We start from the raw sequence: 21,791 nt of genomic DNA on the forward strand, positions 1-21,791 counted from the left end.
GCAACAAAGCCGAATTCCCAGACTCATCGTTCAGCTCTCAGGAGAAATGTGCCTGAGAGATTATGTCACCTGCCACTATTTGCCTGGAAATGATGCAGATGCTTAAAACCAATGATAATCAGTCTCTTAACAACATACAACTTTGTATTTGCAGCATGCAGCATCAGCAGCTAGGGTTACTTTGCAGACAGCAGAGAAATGTAAATTACTGTAATGACAGCAGAAGCCCACAGGTTTGTCTAGACTTCCAGAGGAATGTGTTCGGCCTCTAAGCTGTGGTGGTGCACAAGAGAGCTGTTGTCTTTCTAGGCTCTTCAGCTAATTCTTACACCAAGCAGCTCCAAAAGAAAAAAGAAAGAAAGGAAAAAAGGAAAAAAAAAAATCTAATCACTGAGCGCATCAGGTAAGGTTTCACCTATACATTATTAAATGCATGCATGCCTCAATTTACCGTGCGGACACCCAAGTGCAAGCAAGAAGACTTATTGACTCAATTCAAGGCTCAGGCTGATTTAGTTTCAACTAAACATCTACAGTTAAGGAAATACATTCCACTGCAGCAGATCATGCCTTACAAAAAAATATTCCACCCTAAAGCAACTGCTAAACTTTACCCTCTGAGTTTACACGAAAGCAAAATGAATCAGGAAGTTGTCAGTTTTGTGAGCGTCTTTGTGGCTAGGCTAAATAATACATTAGTTATCCATTACCTATTGGCTACTTGCTGACAGTAATAGAGCATGTGGACTGAACCAATGTAATCTCAGTGAATGGGTCAAAGTGTATCAGTGAAATGGTTAGCTGACAGTGAGTGTGGGTCTAGAGGGGCAGGGGGTTGAGGAATCTGACCTCTGTTCGTGCACACGCCTCACCTTAGAAACAACAGTTAGAAGAAGTGTTATTTAAACAAACAAAAAAAAAAAAAAAGTACAGCGAACTCAGTTGAAAAAGTTCTGCTTTTTTAACATTGCACAGACATAATTATAAATACCAAATTATCTACAAACTAACCAATGTTACTTTAATGCTCAGTTGACTAAAGGTGGACTTAGAGGGCAGCTGTCCTTCACTATTGAGACAGAAGGCTCAAGGTGTTCAAATCCTTAGAGAACACAAACTCACTATTCCATCAAAAATGCTGTCAGCAGCACTCCTCTGACACAGTCTACAGCCTGTGTGCGAGCTGAAGCCTGTCACCTGGGTCCTCTCCAAGTCTCAGCAGCAGTATTTATGGACTGTGTTTGACCCACATACAAAGCTTAAGGGTGTAGTGGACAATAAGTGACGTCACAGTGTCAGTTTAACTTGAAATGTGACTCCTTACTCAAAGTAGTTCATATTTACATGTTATTTCAGTTAATTTCAAGTGAACCACCATCATCTCCTCACCTTTGAAGATTTTAAAGTCGTATATTTATCGTGTGTGGCAGCATGACACTTCTAGGTCACTGTAGGTGTAGACAGCCAAACACTTGTTACATTAGACCTTAAAAGCGTTCCCTATAAAGGGAACATGAGCTTATTGTGTTATGTAAGTTTAGAATTGTTTTCTTTTAACATCTTCATTGCTAATCTATCAACACTTGCAGACGACTGAATCATCTCAAAATTTATATGCAACAAATTACAACAAAAATACGACAGTTTCCCTTTTTCCACTCTTCTCTTGTGGTGAACATCTAACGCACATACATGTACTAGAAAACGCAAACCAGTTATTCAGAGAATCTGCTCCCGGGGAATCCAACAGAGATGAAATGTTATCGATTTTACAGAGCTCCGGTTACATTCATGAAATGTTTTGCATTTCAAACTCATGATGCTAAATTCCAAAATAGATACACAATCTTACTGATCTAACTTCTTGACTCCCGATGTGCACAGACAGACAAAGACACGCAAGATGCAGAAGGTAACGATGACCTTTTCAGCTTCCCATTAAACAGTGGTGAAAGGCCACAGTCTGTTCTGCACAGGGGCCACAACAGAGCTCCTTTCAGCAGCTCTGCGTGTGTGTGCGCGCATATGTGTGTGTTTCTGAGGCAAACCAGAGGCGGGTGACTTTCTGAAAAGGTGAGGGGCGGTTGGTGTTTCCACCGGTTTGATATTAGCTGCTGAGAGGAATTCCTTGTATTCTCCAGGTCAACTTTGGATAACAAAGCCTGGATGATAAATTCTGAGGCCCAGCGTTGTCATCAGCTGCTGCCACATGACCCCATAGCCAAGAACTCGCACTATCACTTTGTCAGTGCTTAAACAAGAGCAGAAAAAGTAGTGAAAGAGAAACCTGATCTGTACAGAGCTCATAAAGAAACACTAATCCGAGGCTAGCCTGTTCTACTTTCCTAAAAGGATTCCTTCACTGTACTTTCCAAAAGCACATCAAAGCCTACGAACCACGTGTGAGGTGCTAACTGTCCACTCTGCATACGTATTTAGCCTGGTAATATGTCATTGTCAGCAACAGCAGTCCAGTGTGTGGACAACGTCAGGAGGAAGGAAACAAAAATAAAACTGGGAGTTTAAACAGAAAAAAATGGGGTTGAACATGATGGAACATCCCCCTGGATACATAAACAGACATGTGTGTGAGTCTGTGTGTGTGTATTACACAGAGAGATCGATTACAAAGCGTGCCACACAGCAGACATGCACAACATTTAGGAGATGAAAGACAGGGAATGCAAAATCTGAACAATGGTAATTATCCGTGAAAGCATGCTCACACAAAAATGAGAAAAATATCCCAACCTGAGATCCTGAGCACTGTCTGTGAAATACACAACCATGCTTCTTTACAACAAACAAATTAATAGCCACGTGCATATTTAAGCTTGGTTAAAACACATCAGTAACATTACATGTTTGAACAGCTGGACTCAAAAACAAACTGTTTTCTTTCTGCTAAGAAGACAAACACACAAATCGAGAACAAAGGACAAAACTTCCTTCCTCCACTTCCAACTGATTTTTAACACACACACACACACACACACACACACACACACTCCCTGCCAGTATGCAAAGCACTCACCGTGTGTGAAGTGTTTGTGTGTATGAGCTGTCCCCTGTCGAAGTGCAGCGCTCCAGTGAGAGGCCAAACTCTGCTGTGGCTCTGGAAGCTCCCTGACTGCCCCTCCCACCCATGCCTGTCATGTGACTCTGCACGCAAGGCAACACCACACGCCCACTTCCTTCAAATAACCCCGACCCTCCCTCTGACAAATAAAAGGGAAAAAACACCCCCACAACTTCCAATGCGATAAAAAGTAAATGTTAGCAGAGAACGGACAAAGACAGAGCGTCAGTGGCTGCGATAAAGAAACAACAGAAGAGCTGTGTGTGCGTGCGCCTGCAGCTCTGCAGGCTTTAGGCCAGCTTCTCCTCAAGTCCCACATTAAAAAACAAAAAACTAATTACTTTGTCTGGACTCCTTATCTCCTCATCTTTACGTCAAACTACTAACACTCAGTCCCTTTAACAAATCAGTACCCTCCATAAATCAAGACTCACTGATTTCTTTTCCCCATCTTTGCAAATTTTATATCATATTGGCTTTTACAGCAAATCATTTAAAAGAAAAAACAAAAGAGTAAAAATGTTTTAGATAAAGCCAAAGAAATCAAGCAGACAGAGCAGGGGATATGATGACATTTATCCTTTTTTTAAAAAATTCACAGGAAATTGTTGTTTTTTTAAAGCAGCTTTTGTAAGTACTGAATAATCCCACAGCAACTAAACTGAAATGCTTGGCAACAGTCAAGAGCCTGGATAAGATATCCTCAGACATTTCAACAGTAAAAAACATTACAGGGATGATGTACAAACACTTTAATGCTGTTACAGTAACAATAAAAGCCACATGTATACAAAGTATGACAAAGTATGAAAAGCAATAAAATAATATAACATGAATCCATGTATTAGGCAGGTATATTTATTTATAGCATATATTAGATTGTATACTGTAAACAGATGTATAAGATGAGTTAGATGGGGGTAGGAATGGCTGACCAGGATATGGTCAACATCTTGTTCTTGTTTTCCTCTTGAATATGATGGCTTTTAATGATTGTGTTTATTTGTCTTTTATTCCCTAATACGTATTGACACTTGTTACTTATATGTTCAAAATAAAGATTTGATTATGACAGTGCAAACACCAACAACTATTACTATTTTCCAGTGAAAATATAAACAAAATACGAAAAGACGAAATCTAAAGAATGGCAAAATGAGATGTTAAAAACACCTGATCCCTTATCTTCCAGTACCTGAGAACAAACCAGTCACTTTGGCTGATTACTACTCTTTGGAAGTGTGTATATTCATGCCAGATTAAAGAGGAAGGGAACAGCTGTTTTCAGGCTCACAGGAAGTGTAATTACACACCAGTGCAGCAACTTGAGTTTAACCTTACAGCCACATGAACAGACACACACACACACACACACACACACACACACACACACTCTCTCTCTCTCTCTGGGCAACACCTGCATTCCTTGAAACGAACAGTCAGGTTCCTGAAAAAAACCAGGCGTAATATGTTGGAGAGACGTGTCATTACTCAAAACTCAGAGGCCAAAATAAACCAGGGCTTTTAAACAATGTCCATCTAACGAAACTGAAACATCAATATGGACCTGAGTCCTGCACAATACCAACACACGATTCATTAAATCCGACACACAAACATAGCTGGACTTGTAACTGTGATAAAAACCAGGTTTTTACCAAATATGGACGTAAAATAAACCCTTGTTGTCGTTAGTTTTACAGGGTGGAGAACCCTGCAATTTCCCCCCAAACTCGGGGCCCCGTCTCTCTTACAGCTTTTCGCTCTTTGACCTTTTTCGTTCTTTTCAACTCACTCTTTCTGAAGCTCACCTTTATCTCCCCAATAAAAACCTGATGTTTAAAGTGGAGACACTGGAAATGTAGATAATTCTGACAGCACTTAATAATGGGTTTAGGAGCTGGTTTATTACTCAGCTGCACTTTTTTTCACCAACACGACACAATCATCTTTGAAATCTTCTTCTGTGGATTATGCAGATAATACAATAGGAAGACATAACAGAGCTTTTCACTCCTAATATGCATTGCAGCAATGCCAGTGATGAAGCAAGCCACAGATAGTTTAAATAAAAAGGGGCAATGGTCATGACTTAAGACAAATTAAAATCCACATTTAGGAAGACTAAAGCATCATCCTGAAGTCACGTAAACAGCTGTGTGCATAAAACTGTGCCACTCTGAACTCGAAACACAAACTCCTCTTCTGAACATCACTGCCACTCAGGAGCTGCTCTCCAAAGGTCTCACTATTAACTTGTCTTTTTTTAAGCCTAAAATAGACTTTTTATGAGATACAAATTCCCTCTTTCAGATTTTCTTCTTAAAAACACTGACTCCTGAGTGAACCGTGCATGCATGCAGCGTGGGCCAACCATCATTTGTTTGATCTGACATAACTTGGCAGACTTCTTTATTACAGAGCTGCTGTGCTGCTGGGGACACGGCCTTCTTAAATGAAAGAAGAAAAAAAAAAATCTTAATTTTGAGGAGAAGGAGACAGAAAGCCGATGTCAGGGGCTGAAGTTTGTGGGCCACGCTGAGCCAAGATGGTGTCATGTACTGGCAGGCAGAGCATGAAGCTGCCTGGCTGACCCCTGACAGTATTCCTTGCAGTTGGACTTTCATAACACAGAGATACAGAAGAACCATAGATTGACTGGGCGCATTACATTAAAGGCATCACAGGTTGTCTTTTTCCTCCACAGGAAAATAGTGTAGTGTACGACTAATACAGAGGGCTGCAACACATCTTAAATCAGTATTCAGTAGACTGCAGTGCACAGGGTGTGTGTACAGTTCTGCTATGAACCATCTTAGGCTGATAAATGACACTACCAAAAATAAATAAATAAAGGTTCGTTAGCTGACATGCATGCTGAGGTTTCTAAAAAACAAAAAAGCAAGTACAGAAAAATTAGATCAACAGCAAGGACCTTATTCATTTCTGCAACACTCATGCTGCTCATGTGAAAGATGTGGGTGGTGGCCACGGAGAAACTAAATGTTTCCTTTGTGTGTGTGTGTGTTTCTACCTCACCCAGAAGGAATACTTAAGCCTCCGTACAGGATAAAAGGAGAAACTTGAGCATGTCTTTATGTGTAAACATTTGTGAGTTTACTTAACCTAAAAATCTATTGTGCACCGTCACACTGTGACGCTTGGATTTCCATTTGGAGATGAAGAGTAAACACTCGCAATGTAAATAACATTTAGGGGCCAACTTTAGGGCAAATCTACCGGAAATTAATGTAGGTCAGTGTCCTCTGAAGTAATAGAAACAGTGTGGGGGTGTGTGTGTGTGTGTGTGTGTGTGTGTGTGTGTGTGTGGGGGGGGGGGGGGGGGGGGTTTGAAGATGTCACATGAATCCAATTCTCTGGGAAGAGGAAGTACTTCCTCACTGAGGAGGATTTGTAGTAAACAGCTGAATGAGGCCCTCTCAGGGTTCTGAAAACAGCTCCTTCACCCTCCTCCACCCGATGTGTGTGTATGCCGACACTGAGCCACTCAGCTCTGTGTTTGTGTATTGTGCTTCTTAATGTATAATACAGTGGACTTCAACGTATCTTTGACAAATGTTTTCCAGCACCAGGCGCTACCTTCCAGGTGCAAGGCCAACTACCTGTGTGACAGCAGCATCTGCTGGTAGCTGGTAGAGTTGCAGCAGTAGAAGCAGCTCCACGAGCTTCAAAACAGCATGGGTCAGTCTCCAGCCTCAGCTTTGCAGTGCAAAACTTGCATATCTAAAAATTTGGCAAGTGTATATTTAGTTATTTTAACATGATGAAACTTAAAATTTGAGTTGTGGTGCAAACATCTTTGTACATAATCGTAAAGTTTTTATATGGTGACAGGAACTACAGAACATCTTTAAACAATGAAAACTAAAGTAAACAAATTATAAATGAAAACATAGCCATTAAAAACACGTGTACACTATTTAAAATTCACTCAACTACAACACGAGAGACTCGACTGCAATTTCAGTCCCTCACCTCTGCAGTCGGGCAGACACACCCATATTCAGACTTTGGATTAAATGACCAATAATCAGCTTTTGTATTTTAACAGAACCAAATTACCACAAAAAGAAACAAAACAGAACAAAAAAAAAAAAAACCCACACTGAAATGCAAGCTGGTTTTGCTCTATTACAGTGAAGAAGTCTTTTTTAACAGGCAGACTGTCAAATTTCCTCTAACAGCAAAACAACCGGCAAAGCTTGTTTTCCTGGTTTCGTTTCTAAGGAAAGTGAAATCTAAAGGGAGTTACTACAGGCTCACACAAACATACAGATCAGCCATCGAAAGCAGCAGATTTACGCAGGTAAGCGTCTTGTTTTCTAGCGGCTACATTTTTGCTTACTTTTGCTCACATGACTGCTGACACATTTACAATCACTAATGCAGCGTTTATCAGGTGACAAAATATTTACAAATACAATGAAGTTGACCGTTTTTGTATTAGATTTCACTATGAAGTGGATTACATTTCACTCCGTCTGTCTTCCCATAAGTTTTTCTTGCAAATACAAACACTCCTGCAAAATTGCACTTAAGTCTGCAGCAACAATTTTCAATTTGTTTTGTTTAATTAGTTTAAAATCTAGTTAGTTTAGGTGATTTTCATGGGACCAGTGCCAGACTGAAAAAAATTAAATTCTAAATTAATTCATTAGGATCACTGTTTGGACAAATACAAATGTTAAGGCATGTTTTCGTTACAAGTCTTTGACTCTAAAACTGCCATAAAACAATATCTACTTTGTTTTATTGCTCTTCTTTAACCTGACCGTTTAGGGACTTTTACTTTGTTATTTATCTGAAGCTGAAAGGAGGCTTCATCACATAATGGATGGTATTAATCAGGGGGAAAACACCTGTGAAACCAGTTTTAAATAATGTTTAAATACAGAGTAGGACAAATGATTGCATGGTAATGAAAATATCACATAATCATTAGATCACTGGTCACAATGACAGCATGGGCTAAAATATGGACGAACAATAAAACTAATAAGCATGTAAATTTCTCTACAGGATGATGATGATGTCAGCAAGAATTACTGTGCTGTGTGGCTGTGTGGCTCTGCTCCTGACCCTGACTTCTGTGTCAGCTGTAAGACGAACACTCAATTCAATCAATGATTTGATGTCAGTAGGCTTCGGCCAGTCTGTGCCGATCCACAGTCTTGTGCTGCTCCACTGGTTTGCCAACACTGTTAACATTGACAGAAACGATGTCATACATCTGACCTTTAACCCAAACCATGATTATGGGTCCCACTATTATGGCAACAGTGGGAGGCTGTTTGAACTATCGCCGGGATCCACATACTACACCATTGGTAACATCAATGAATCAACAGCAGCCCAATTACCACCTCATGTCCGAGCCCAGTCAGGACATGGAAACAGAGTTCGAGTCGTTATTAGAGTCATGGAGGCATATGGAGTGCGACAAGTAGAGCGTGTCTATATCACGCAGCATTATAACCAATTTAACTATCGAAGGTCAGATTATGATCCAGATCAAACATATGAGGTCACTACCAACCTCTTAAGAGAGATCAGAGAGTTTTCTATGGACAGTGATGACATGATATCATTAAGGTATCTTAGGGATCGCTTTGGACGCAGGGCTAATGATTTGCAGTTAGAACGCATCAGAAACATGTGGGGTCACCTTGCTTCTCTCGGACTGTTGTTCCACATTGTGGGGTATGCTGGGCCAGTACAATCCTACTGTAACCAAGTCCAGTTGGCATCAAGAAGAAATGATTTATGGAGCAATATTCAAGACTGTCTAGGTTTCTTATGTCGTTTGTTGTTTGCAGTTTTTTTGGTAGTTGCTGTTTTGTGTTCTCTTTTGTTCGCAGCAGCAAATAAAAAATAAGTAAACAATGTGAAGAGAAAACTTGTTCCAAGATAGACTCTAACTAACTAACTGTTGGACCAGAAAACCATCTGGATCTTTATTTTGAACATGGTCTTCACTTGTTTTGGGAAAAAACAATTAGCCAGTTGCAACATCTGTACCACTAGATGACTGATGAGAAATTTTGTAAAAGTGTTATAAAACTTTCCACTTTTCACTTGTTATTTTTACTCTCTAATATGAGTTAATTTTGTGCTAAGTTTGAAAATTTTAAATGGATAGACCCACAGCATGCTTTCAGTGAAAGGCCAAATCAATATTTTGTATATTAGCTACTCAAAATGGTTCTTACTGTGCATCATCTGTACAACATCTACTCATGTCTAATCTAACAGTAGTGACTCCCAGCAGATTCATCCAGTGAGGCTCAAGGACAATAATCCTGATGGAGAAATGACAGACATGTTGATTAAGAGTGTATTTGACTGATGCTTTTGTATTTTCTCTGTAATCTTGAAACTTTTGTGCTCATTAAACTGTATTTTCAAGCGTGAGATGGTCATTTTCAATGATGTGTTGTAACCGTCTTGATTCAAAAGTTGTATTAGACATGCACATATTAGATATATGTGCATTGTTCACAATGAAAACTAACTGCATGCCCTGGTGACTTACTGGCCTAAAATAAATATACGATTCACTTGATTCAAATCCATCTGTGTCTTCCAAGTTTCAAAATGTAGCTGATATAATAGTAAAGTAATAATAAAATAAAAAAGTAATAGTAAATTTCTACACGTCCTGATAATGGCAAAAGACCAAAAATGCAGCCAGTGTGAGAGACCAATAACCTGCATTAAAACAAACAAAAACATCCAGTCTCAAACAAAAAGCAGACACGGATTATGTGCGAATATTTCAATCTACTCTAGTAAAGTCATGAGCTGTGACACACATATTTTTGGACACAGAAATAATCTCAAGTTTTTATATAATGACTACAGATCATCTTTAAACAATAAAAACTTAAATTAAGAAAACAACAATCATTCAAGAAAACACCAAATTCAAAAACATGTGCACATTGTGTGAAATTCATATGTGATCATTTGGTACAGGAGAGACTACTGCAGTGTCACAGTTCGACACCCAAGGCAGACACGCCCATATTCAAAGTTTCCATTACAAGCCTGCTCATAAATGGCCAATAATCAGCTGTTAACAGACACGTGACTGCCAAACTACCAGATACTAGAGCTGGGCGATATGAGATTTTTTCATATCACGATATGTTTTTTTCATTTCAGGCGATAACGATATCTATCACGATATGAGCCAAATAACTATATTTGTAAGATTTAAATGTGCCGTTGCTCACAAGTAAAATGTGAAATAATCAGCAGCTTGTTTTTATTTAAATATTTATTTCCCATAATAAGTTCAACAGGGTAGATGTACTTAAGGAACATGAGACTTTTTCAGATAAATAAAGGCAAATATTGCAAACTACACACAAGGCAGCCGCTAAAGCGTTTAAGTTTCAAAATAGAACAAACGAAACAGACTAAATTGTCAATTCCACTTAGAAACAAAATATTAATTCTAAAAATAAATCTTAGTTTGTTTTACAGAAGAACAGACAAAACTGACTAACTTTTGTCAATATCAAATAAACTGAGAACTAAAAGGAAATTCTCAATCTCTCCTTGTTGTATAGCTGAGCTTTTCAAACAGTTTTAACAGTTACTTTAGTCTGACAAAAGCCGAATGACGAATTAGCGCTTCCAGTCAGAGACTGAGGCTACGTCCACACGTACACGGGTATTTTTGAAAACGGAGAGTTTTCGTTTTAAAAAATAATCCCGTCCACACATAAAGGCAGAAATGAAGGAAAACGCTGCTATGAACATGCCAAAGCAGCAGGTGGCGCTAGATTCCTAACCGTGCAGAAATGTCGGCCAATCAGAAGTCTAGAAGCCTCGGTGGGAAAAAGTAAACAAAGCTGGGGCACAGAAGCAGAACCGAGTCGTATGTGTGGAGGGACAGTAACTGTGTGTATATGTAAGCATTTAAACACTGCAGAGAGTAGAATTAACAGTATTGTAGAAATTCATTTCACCGAAACAATAACGTGGCGCACAGTGTGACGCATGCACCAGTTTATTGTATTTCCAGACTTGCTTTCGGCACAATTTACAGTGCACGCTACTCTGTTTTTTGTCAGACTTGAAATAGCCGAAATACCTTCACACTACGGAACTTCTATGGCTCTTCCGTTCGACAATCTCTCCGGCATTGGAACCATCATCTGTTTTCTCTTCGGTCACGCTCGGTTGATTTTTCTAGTCGGCACACTCATTTCCTCCATTACCCGCTGGCTGCTTCCCAAACAAACACACGTGCGGCTTGGCACTTGTGCTGTACGTAACAAGTCACGCGACGTGACGCTGCGGCTGTGATTGGTTCGGCTCTGCGCTACTTAATTTGGATTGGCTGACCTTTTTTTTTTTTTTTTTTTTTTTTTTTTTTTGAGGACAAGAGCGGCGAGGTCTATCGCGATAGCTTAATTTCTCTATCGAGTAAAAGTTATATCGCGATACATATCGTTATCGTTCTATCGCCCAGCTCTACCAGATACTGAAATGTTTTTTTGTCTTTAAAAACGGAAGGAAGTCAAATGAACACAGTTGTTTTTCAACTTCCTCTTCACAACTGTCAAAGCTCCTCTGGATTTATTTACAAGGAAAGCGAAACCTAAAAGAAGTTAAAACTGCTCTCACACAACAAATAGATCAGACTGAGAGAAGCATACCGACACAGGTAAGTTCCCTCATTTTCTAAATTCCTTACTCAACTGGTGAGGAATTTACCCACATCTCTAATGCAGAATCTATTCCACAGGTGACAAAATATTCCATACACAACAAAGTGGATTTGGACTAATTACAAGCATACATACTTCCATTCAATATGATCTGCAAGTCTGCAGGATTAGTATTAAAGCTTTGAATTTTAATTTGTGTAACTTCCTGACACAGTTATTGGGAGTGTCATGAAACCAGTGCCATGGCCAATAAAAAGTGAAATACAGTTCATTAAGATTAGCAACTGGCTTTATCTAATACAACATGAAAACATTTTCGGAATCTCTGCTTTGTTTAATTACTCTAAGCAGACCGTTCAGTGATCCCGCCCTCTTGTTTATCTGCAGCTGACAGGAGGCATCAGTGGACAAGTCAAACAAGTTTTGATTATAAATGAAGAGTTACTAGTGTGACACTCCCCTATCATTACCTCCTCTCAGGTCCTGTTCAGGAAGTTAAGACTGTTTGGGAAAACAAGAGAATCTCTGAATTTAAGTTAAAAACAAAATCTCTTTATTTAAGAAATAAAAAGACATTTTTAGAAATGATTTTGTAACTTTGTAGCATTTGTTGTTCTCTGGGTTAACACCCCCCCCCCCTCTAATTTAATAAAACTTTAATTTACTTTTCCTGGTGAATGGCTAATACCATTCACCAGGAAAAGTAAATAAAACCTGTTTCAGTGTTTGTACGACCAAATGATTAATGCTTAATTACAGACTAGGAACAGAAATTTTTTTTAAATGGTAGCATGGTGATAAAAATATGTAATCATAACTATTATATGCATCAAAGGTCACACAAAAAGACAAAAAAAAAAAAAAACCTTGTAAGGACAGAAAATGCATGGATTCACTAACTACTTAAATCTCTCTACAGGCTGATGAAGATGTCAGGAAAGATCATCTGCTGCTGTGTGGCTCTTCTGATCTTTACATCAGTTTCAGCTGTAAAACGAATGCTCAATTCAATCAGTGAGCTACAGTCAGTCAGATTTGGCCAATCGGTACCTATGGAGAGCCAAGAATTGCTCCGCTGGTTTGCCAACAAAATTGAAATTGATACAAATGGTGTCATACGACTGAACTTTGACCCACACTGTGATTATGGCTCACATCATTACGGCAACTTTGAGGGGTTGCTAGATGAATTGCCAAGGGGGTACAGATACTACACTCTTGGCAATGTCAATCAACAGACATCACTCCAGCTTCCATCTCATAGGAGAAACAGGGCCCGAATCATAATTAGAGTCAGGGAGCAGTCACAGACAGTAGACCAAGTCTATATTACACAGCATTATCAGACATTTGACTACCAAAGGTCAGAGTACGATCCAGAACAAACGTACCTGATCTCTACTAACCTCCTAAGAGAGATCAGAAGGGCTCGTATGGACAACTCACCGATACATCGTGTAAACGCATCCCAGTCATGGGACACTGGAAACAGAGAGGCTGCAACAAGAAGAAATGGACAACCTAATGGTTGGAATGATTGGTTGCTCGCTTTGGTTGTTTTAGTCTTCATTTTGTTCATTTCCTTTTTGTCAACAGCAAATAAATACAACAGATAGGGCTGTTCGATATAACGATATATATCGGATGACGATATAAAAACGTCTATCGTTGCATTTTACGCTATCGTTTGTTTCGTGGTGTCGCAAAGTAAACTGTTTACGGCAATATGTTTTCATTATTTTGATGGTCACTGGTCGTGTCCAAATTCATGGGCTGCATCCTCCTGAGGCCGCATTTGTAGACCGATTATGTCACAGCGACGTGCCGAAGGCTGTTCAAATTCGTAGACTCCTCCGAATGCAGCCGACAAATGCGTCCTCCTTTTCCCCGAATTTGAAGGATGGGTCGGGTGTGTCCTTCGTGAACTACCATATCCCAGAATTCATAGCGCGGCCCAGCCAAACTCCAGTTTCCAACAATGGCGGCCGCTACCAAGTTTTAAAATTACTCATACTAATCTTTCTGGGTCACAAAATAAACTTTTAACATATTTTCAGGAGAGAAAGTAGCTGTGTAAACATCAAATATCTGCTCGGTTTATCAAGATATCGCATATTTGCAAAAGTGCCTCGACATTTTCGAAGACATCTGCTACCCACCAGCTCGATAGCTAGTCGGGAGCTCGAGGGTCACTGAAGCCGCCGAGAACGGCACAACTCCCGGCACATCATTTTCAGATCACTGTGGACTGTCGCTACTCAGGTTAAACGTAATATATGTCACTTAGACAACCTAAAAATGTTATTGTTGGGCTTTTTTCAGTGTTTTGTTTGTTTGTGAGTAAATCGGTTTGGCTGAGATTAAAGTTATTAGATTAGATTAGATAAAATAAAACTTTATTAATCCCCGGGTGGGTTCCTCCTTGGTTTTTACACAGCTGAATAAACATCAAACAGAAAACTGATTAAACAGAAGTGTGAGACGGTCGAGAATTTACGCCAGTGTCCTGTTATAATTTAGATGGCAAGGAGCAGACGGCAGAGTTTATTAAACTCCACCGAGACAGCGGTGACGCTAATCAGAAAGCTAGACCGTCCAATTTCCCCAGCCGTTTACTTCCGGCCTACCCGACCTTCTGAGTCCTCAGGAGGATGCAGCCCATGAATTTGGACACGACCACTGTAGTGACTATATTCATTTCTTAAAGTTCTTTCTTTCTCTTATATTTAACCACACTACAGACAGACAAGCGCTTGTTTTTATGCGTTGTCGTTAGCAACAACAACGGAAAAACCATCGTGTGTCCGCTTGTTTATTTTCCACATAAAGCTTTCACAATAAAGCTCAAGATCCTGTTGAGACTTTTCAAAATAAACTGAATCACGTGAAAGGTGCCGAGTATTTACGGATGAGAAGCAAAAAAGAGCCGCCAGGTGCTAAAAAAATAAACCTTAGACTCAAACGTTAGAACAGGCTTTTCCCCGCAGCACGCTGTGTAATAATTACTCACAAAGAAAACGGCGGCCGTTACAACCTATGTCTAAAAATGTATAGTTTCATGCATCAGTTAAAACACTCGACTCCAGGTACACGACGCCCAGCTGGAAACACTTCACGCAAGTCGAGCTGCCCGAGATTCACAGAATTTACAGAAATTGTTACATTTTTGTGATTTATATCGTTATCGGACGATAGATGTCTTAATATCGGGATATGAGATTTTGGTCATATCACACAGCCCTAACAACAGTATAGTTTAATCAGTAACTAAAATTGTGCTCAGGACCAGAGAACCTGGAGCATCTTTGTCTTGACCGGGACAACAGGGCAGTTATCTGAGTTTGATTACATGACTAATAGTTTCTGCTGTACAATTTGCAACCATGTCATTATCTTTTTTTCATTTTTGTTTTAACCTGGACTATGAGTTTATTTTGTGTTAGATTTAAAAGACAGGCTGGTTATAGCATGCTTGTAATAAATCACTTTGACAGCAAGTCACAAAAATCAACATTTTGTGTGTGGACTTCAAAATTGTGCATTTGTATTTGTCAAATATCTAATCAAGTCTAATCAACAGTAGTTACTCCCAGCAGATTCATCCAGGGAGGAGAACGGACAATTACTCTGACAGATGAATGTCAGAGACGTGTTGTGTTACTGTTTTGGTATTGTATTGCATTTTTAAAATGTTGTGCTCATTAAACTGTATTTTTAATTGGGGACAGTCATTTTATGTGATGTGTTACAACTGTGTTGACTCAAACTTTGTATTTGATATTTTAGTCTTGCTTAAAAAGTAAATTAACTGTGTGGTCTGGTTAGGTACTGGGCTATAACAAACAAGATTCACTTGATTCAATTTCATCTGGCTCTTCTATGTTTTACAACATAGCTGATATGAGGTTTGCAATGCACTACGTAGATTTCTACACTTTCTGATAATAGCAAAAGATTTAAAAAAAAAAAAAAAAAGGAAAAAAGTGTTTGAGGCCAATAATCTGCTTTAAAAACAAAACAAAGAAACAAAAAAAGGAAGGTCGAGAGCTGTGGCAATTGCATATAAAAGTGTCACTTGGCTGTGTACCCAACTAAAATGCTAAAATACTGTTCTGTTTTTCTCCATGAGGACGAGGTTTCATGCAAACAGCTGTATTATGAAACTTCCCGTTAGCGCTAGCCTTTCCGGCTGCTTTAGTTTCATTTTCAGGGAAACAGAAACCTAAAGTGAGTTATGTCTGCTCCTACACAGAGAGCTCAGACACTGGCAGAAGCAGGCTAAGGCAGGTAAGCTCTCTTACTTTCTGCTGCTAATTTGTATCATTTGGAGACTGATTAACTCTAGGTTTTATTGTAAAGGTTTCTCTGCTTAGAATTTATTCTGAATGGAAAATTATTTACACGACAGTGCAGCTAACAGCATTGTACGAGGAATTTATATGGAGTAAGTTACAATAAATACTGAGAGTCGACTGTCTCTTTGATTACACACTTCTAATGCACCCTTTCACACAGAAGAAGAAAACCACACAACATACATTCACAAACATAAATTCACCTCGTTCTATGGCTTTATTGACCCACTGAATGCATTTCAATATTTGAAGCAGGCTTTTATGTGATGGATTGTTACTATTGGTCTCTATTACACAGAGTCTACAGAGGACTTTGCGATATTTTGTGTTGTGGATTGTTTTACTTCCTGAAAAGGCAGCAATCATAATAAACACTCCATGAGCAGCAGCATCATTAGAATTGCAGCACAGCTATATCAGTAAGTATATTCTGTGTTAAAAAAAAACCCAAAAACTGTCAATACAGACATTAATTTGATAATGCTTTTGGAAATATTCAGGTTTACTCATGCAATTGTATTTTAGCAGCTCATGAGCCCACAAACAAACATCAGGACAAAACGTTCTGGCTTAATTAGAAGCAGACAAACTTGTACTTAAGGACCAGGAAAGCTCAAAACGTACACACACCCAGACACACTCACACACACCTGGACACACTCACACAATAACTAGCAAAGCTTACTGCAGGGTTCATATGGACACATGTCTAATGTTTAAAGACCACTGGGAAAATATGAACAAATGTAAGGTAAAGATGCAGAGATGAATAATGAAACCAGTAACTTCTTAAATCTCTACAGGATGTTGAAGATATCAGGACAAATCAGCTGCTGTGTTGCTCTCCTCCTGACCCTCTCCTCTGTGTCAGCTGTAAGACGAGCGCTCAATTCAATCAGTGACCTGAAGACGGTAGGCTTTGGCCAGTCTGTGCCCGAGTACAGCCTCCGCTTGCTCCACTGGTTTGCCAATGAAATTGACATTAACAACAATGATGATATCCTGCTGACCTTTGACCCAAACAGTGGTGCTTATGGCTCACATTATTATCGCAACAATGAAGAGCTGTTAGACCCACTGCCGAGGGGATACCGATACTACACTGTTGGTAATAGCTACCAAGATGCATCACTGGGACTTCCAGATTATGTCGCCGAGTCAGACATTGAGGACAGTAACAGGGTTCGCATTATAATTAGAGTCAGGCAGCAGAATGCAGCACGGATAATAGACCAAGTCTATATCACACAGCATTATGAGACATATGAAGATCAAGGGACAGATTATGATCCACAACATACATATCCAGTCACCGTCTGCCTCCTAAGAGCGATCAGAAAGTTTTCCTTGGACCGCAATAACATCAACTCAATGAGGTCTCTCAGAGACCACTTTGGAAGCAGTGCTGATGATTCCCAGCTATGGGAAATTATGGATATCTGGGATGAGCTTGCTTGTCTTGGACTGTTTTTGTTTATTGTGATCCCAGAAAAGTATTCCTCTCACAAACACAACAGCAGACGTCAGCCAGCACCAAGAAGGAACACACAACCTGATTTGGAGAGCAGGCAAAATGTCACTTCTGGGATGTCTGCAAAAGATCAAGTGGATCACAGAAATGGGATAAAACTGAAGGTGACAACAGGCAAAAGTGGAAACGCCAGAATTATTTGGAGCAATGTTCATAGTGACCTTCTTAAACGAAATGTGATGGTGGCACTTTACCAGAATAATCAGGAAGAGAAAGCCCTGACTTCTAAATGTATTGAGAACATAGCGTCAAGCAGTTATGACACATCAGTACCCCTGAATGAAGGCCTTCAGGTACGACTGCATGAGGTCAGTCGATTTTTCTTCTGGATTTCAGTAGGAAAGGAGATAGACAGAGGCAGTGAGTTTAAAAATCCCAAAGCTGTGAATATAACAGGATACAATGCTAACCTGCAACTCTTTGCAAATGACGGCAAGGCTTGTGCTCGCTTAACAGTGACAAAGTCTTTCCATAACTGGAAGTCTGAATTTAAAAACGCATGGGTAGGCTTCTATAGCTCTGAAAATAACGCCACAAAAAACTATGAATGGTGGCAGTGGCAATGGGCAACAAAATTCAAAGAAAACAATTCTCAGGACAATTATAATGTATACGAGTACGAGTCAGACATGACAATTGCCCCGGGAGTGCAAGCACGCTTCATACTGCAGGATGAAATCGAGAAAGCAAGAACCTCACCCTGGGCTGAATGAAGAAATTTACTCCTTTAAATACTGATTGAATAATGTTTTTTTAAAAAGCCAAAGAAAGAAAGTAGAGACAAGTGTTAGCAGCAGATTTTAATTTCAGGTCATTACCAGCCTCTTAAGAGTGATCAGAAAGGTTTCTAGAGACCACTTTTGAAGAAACAATCATGATTACCAGCTATGGGACATTACAAACATATGGTTGTTGTTTATTGTTGTCAAGAGGCCTGGCCCTATACTATGAAGCAAACCCAGAGTATCTTTCAATTACCTGGATTCAATGGTGATCAGGATACATAGTCATACGAAGCTGTTTATCAACTTGCCAAGTTAACTCCCAGCTTCTTTCACATGAAAAGGGTGGTCTTAGCATCTGATTGATCTCAAAGGAGCATTTCATGGATCATATACACAAAATGATCCCTACGCAACCTAAACCAGACATTATCAAATGGTGATTAAAAATCTGTAAACATAGTAACATTGAAAAAAAAAAAATTAATAAAATTGTATAAATGTTTTTATACTTCACTTTAAATGCTGCTAAATCTTATAATACAGCCACTGGGACACAAAAAGAAAAACACCAAGAATACCTATTCAACAAATCAAAGTCACTTTGATCTGCAGACAAACTGAAGTCATTTCAACATCTCCTTTATTAGCCTGTGGGACAGTAAGTTTTAATGTTCAAATGCATCTAGTGTAAACAGCTGTAATGTGCATCCATCACCTTAGAAATAATCAACAGCACAGAGCATGCACTCAGCCATAAAATAATTAATGTGAATTAAAATGTTTACTTTACCACTCAATGCACTAAGTCACAAGATTAATGAGTTTCTCTCATCCTTTTTGCAACAGTGTTGCATTTTACAGTTTATGTTCTTTGCATAATTTTGATCAACATTTATCATCATCTGATAAGGTCTGTGATAGCAACACTCGTAGGGATCATTTTGTGTGGAGGACGAGTCATATGACCCGTGAAACACCCCTTTTAGATTGGTGTTGGCAGCATCTGACCAACCGTTTTATGTGAACATGCAGTGGAAACCCTGGAGTTAATGAGTTGATAACTAGCTTCGTGTAACTGTTTATTCAATTGCTGATGTTAGAGTAAGTAAATCCAAATAACAGAAAGATACCCTGGGTGTGTAGAACTTGCTTCATAGTACAGGGCTCTGAAAAGCTACAACTCTAACCTAAATAACCTATTGCAGGCTGCAACACAAGGAAACAACACAACCATGAGATAGCACCTTTGGAATCAGGGCTTCTCCAACATATGTGTGCAAGGACTAATTTAACTAAAATCAACATCAGCACATAGGAGTGTATCAAGACAGCAAGTAAGAATAATGATGTAACAGGATTCTGTAGTCGGTAACAGTCAATTCTAACAGAGAAGCTCGATTTAAACTAGCAAGTTTTTACTTTTTTCAGCACCTTAGCTCCTGAACGTTTTTTCCTGGTATTTCTTCTGCATCAGTGAAGACTGTATTTTTCAAAAAGGACAAATTCAGATAGTGAGGCCATTAGTAATTATTGGCCTATTTCAAATCTTCCATTTATTGGCAAGATTACGTATTACGATTAAGTAACTGCTTGAAAACAAATTTCTACTATGAAATTTTCCAATCAGGATTTCATCAATGTCACATCACATAAACTGCTCTCATTAAAAAGGTGTTCAATGATATTTACTATCATTGTTTACCTGTTTTACACTATATTTACATATGTTTTTAAATCGGTGTTATATATTTTTTAACATTTTTAAATTTTAATCATACTTTTCTGTTCATTCATCAATTCATTTTTAATACATATATTTTCTTCAAAAATAAAGTTATTTTAATCCAATTTCGTAAAATACTTTGAATGACTGTTGAGTAAACGCTGATATTTAAACACATTAGCACACTGCCTTGCCTTCAAACCAGTAAATAACACAAAGAGGCACAACATGCTCTAGATATCAACTGAACCAAGCTATAGTCGCCTTACTGTTCACCAAGAAAAGGCCCCGACCACCAGCAGGATGTTTAATTAAACATGGAAACAAAAATCCAGCAGGAGTTGTTACATTGTACGCTTTGCAGCCATCTGTTTAATTTTACTTTGTGCTGTATGGATTTGCTTTCTAAATCTTGCATAGAATGCTTGTAATGAAATGTTTGGGATTTCTAAATATCTTTTTAGCATTTGAACTACATAAAATTGTGCTTACTGTGTATGATGTAGTTGCTCGCCACAGATTTGTAAGAAAAATGGACAATTGCTCTGATCGATGAATCTTGAATAAGACATGCATTTTATAGATGTTTTTTGTATTTCTTCTGTCATCTTGAAAAGTGTGCGTTCATTAAACCATTTTTTCAAGTGTGCAATGGTTATTTTGTGATGTGTCATAACCAACTTTAGAAACACAAACAAGCAGATGCGTAGAATGTAAGGCTCATCAGTGCCTACGCTATAGGGCTGCTCGATTATGGCAAAAATGATAATCACGATTATTTTCACTGAAATTGAGATCACGATTATTTGACGATATTTATTTAACCCTTTAAGACCTACCATAGAACCAAGTCCACCAGAGCTTATATTATTATTTTTTTTACATGTTGTAGTGCCATTTGTGGGAGCATTTCAAGTTGCTATACATCAATACAACTGTTATAGCCCATATTTTAATAATATGTATGCATTAAGTCCATAGTAATTACATAAATTGCAAAAAAGTGCAATAAACTACAAAAAAAATTGAAAATCGCTTTTGTTTTGTTTACATATATTTCTACTTGGAGAAATTTAAGAGGTTTATCCCTCAAAACTTTAAATACAATAAAGTTGCAAAAAAATAGTTTCCCACCACAGGAAATTTATTTTGAGTGTCTTCATAGTTTTATTTTGGAGATACAGCAATTTTTATATACTGCAGGAAAAACAAAAAACAATCCTATGATGCAAATTTGCAAAGAAAACAGCATGTGCATCATTTTACTGTGGGAAGTGTTACGAACAGCTGATAGGAACAGCAAAGCGTGTTTCTGGAATATTATGTTTTTGTTCCTGCAAGCGCTTTTTATGCAATTTTTGCAAAGCTATATGTGGAACGAAACCGTGACCTAGGACAAGCTGATGGCATCAGATGTAAGTACAACTCCTCCGGTTTCATATGCAAAACAAATTATTGCGCTAGCTTACACGGTTCAGATTCTACAGGGATTTAAAAATAGTTACGCAAAACGGAGCGTGCTGCTCTGACCGGCTTTAAAGGGTTAACAATGACTTTAAAAAATAATATAAAATAGTGTGCAACACCACTGAAGTTTTTTATTTTATTTTAAACTCTCTTTTCAACCAACGGCAGTCACTCTCCTCTCCAAATAACTTCTGCTTAGCTTTCCGAGC

General features: G+C 38.7%; 4 protein-coding genes across 11 annotated transcripts in view; 3 read left to right on the forward strand and 1 right to left on the reverse strand.

Moving 5' to 3' along the window:
* LOC146576029 (septin-9-like) overlaps positions 1–21,791 on the reverse strand; it is an 81,183-nt gene that overhangs the window by 15,514 nt on the left and 43,878 nt on the right. Inside the window, exon 1 of one of the 7 annotated variants that reach the window (XM_085271026.1) lies at positions 3,035–3,135. The exons of the other annotated variants lie outside the window; for them this stretch is intronic. The gene's annotated coding sequence lies outside the window, so the exon portion shown is untranslated. Of the gene's footprint in view, positions 1–3,034; positions 3,136–21,791 lie in introns of those variants that run through there. 7 annotated transcript variants of the gene reach the window in all.
* On the forward strand, positions 7,219–9,511 carry LOC146576030 (uncharacterized). Its single transcript, XM_085271031.1, has 2 exons — positions 7,219–7,406; positions 8,120–9,511. The coding sequence occupies exon 2, from the start codon at positions 8,121–8,123 to the stop codon at positions 8,973–8,975; it is 855 nt and encodes a 284-aa protein (XP_085127157.1). The 5' UTR covers positions 7,219–7,406; position 8,120; the 3' UTR covers positions 8,976–9,511.
* Positions 10,927–15,629, forward strand: LOC146576031 (uncharacterized). The gene is made up of 2 exons (XM_085271032.1): positions 10,927–11,777; positions 12,701–15,629. The coding sequence occupies exon 2, from the start codon at positions 12,705–12,707 to the stop codon at positions 13,395–13,397; it is 693 nt and encodes a 230-aa protein (XP_085127158.1). The 5' UTR covers positions 10,927–11,777; positions 12,701–12,704; the 3' UTR covers positions 13,398–15,629.
* On the forward strand, positions 16,046–20,767 carry LOC146576032 (uncharacterized). Of its 2 annotated transcripts, none has more exons than XM_085271030.1 (2): positions 16,046–16,068; positions 16,940–20,767. In XM_085271030.1, exon 2 carries the CDS (start codon positions 16,941–16,943, stop codon positions 18,378–18,380), a length of 1,440 nt encoding a protein of 479 aa, XP_085127156.1. In that variant the 5' UTR covers positions 16,046–16,068; position 16,940; the 3' UTR covers positions 18,381–20,767. The 2 variants fall into 2 exon arrangements, with proteins under 2 accessions (XP_085127156.1, XP_085127155.1); XM_085271029.1 differs by lacking the exon at positions 16,046–16,068 and adding an exon at positions 16,452–16,555.

This window comes from Mchenga conophoros, linkage group LG4 (genome assembly GCF_057382185.1).
Source record: "Mchenga conophoros isolate Kocher_MC1m ecotype Shallow Benthic linkage group LG4, M_conophoros_male_GT1.1, whole genome shotgun sequence".
In the NCBI taxonomy this organism is placed as follows: domain Eukaryota; kingdom Metazoa; phylum Chordata; class Actinopteri; order Cichliformes; family Cichlidae; genus Mchenga; species Mchenga conophoros.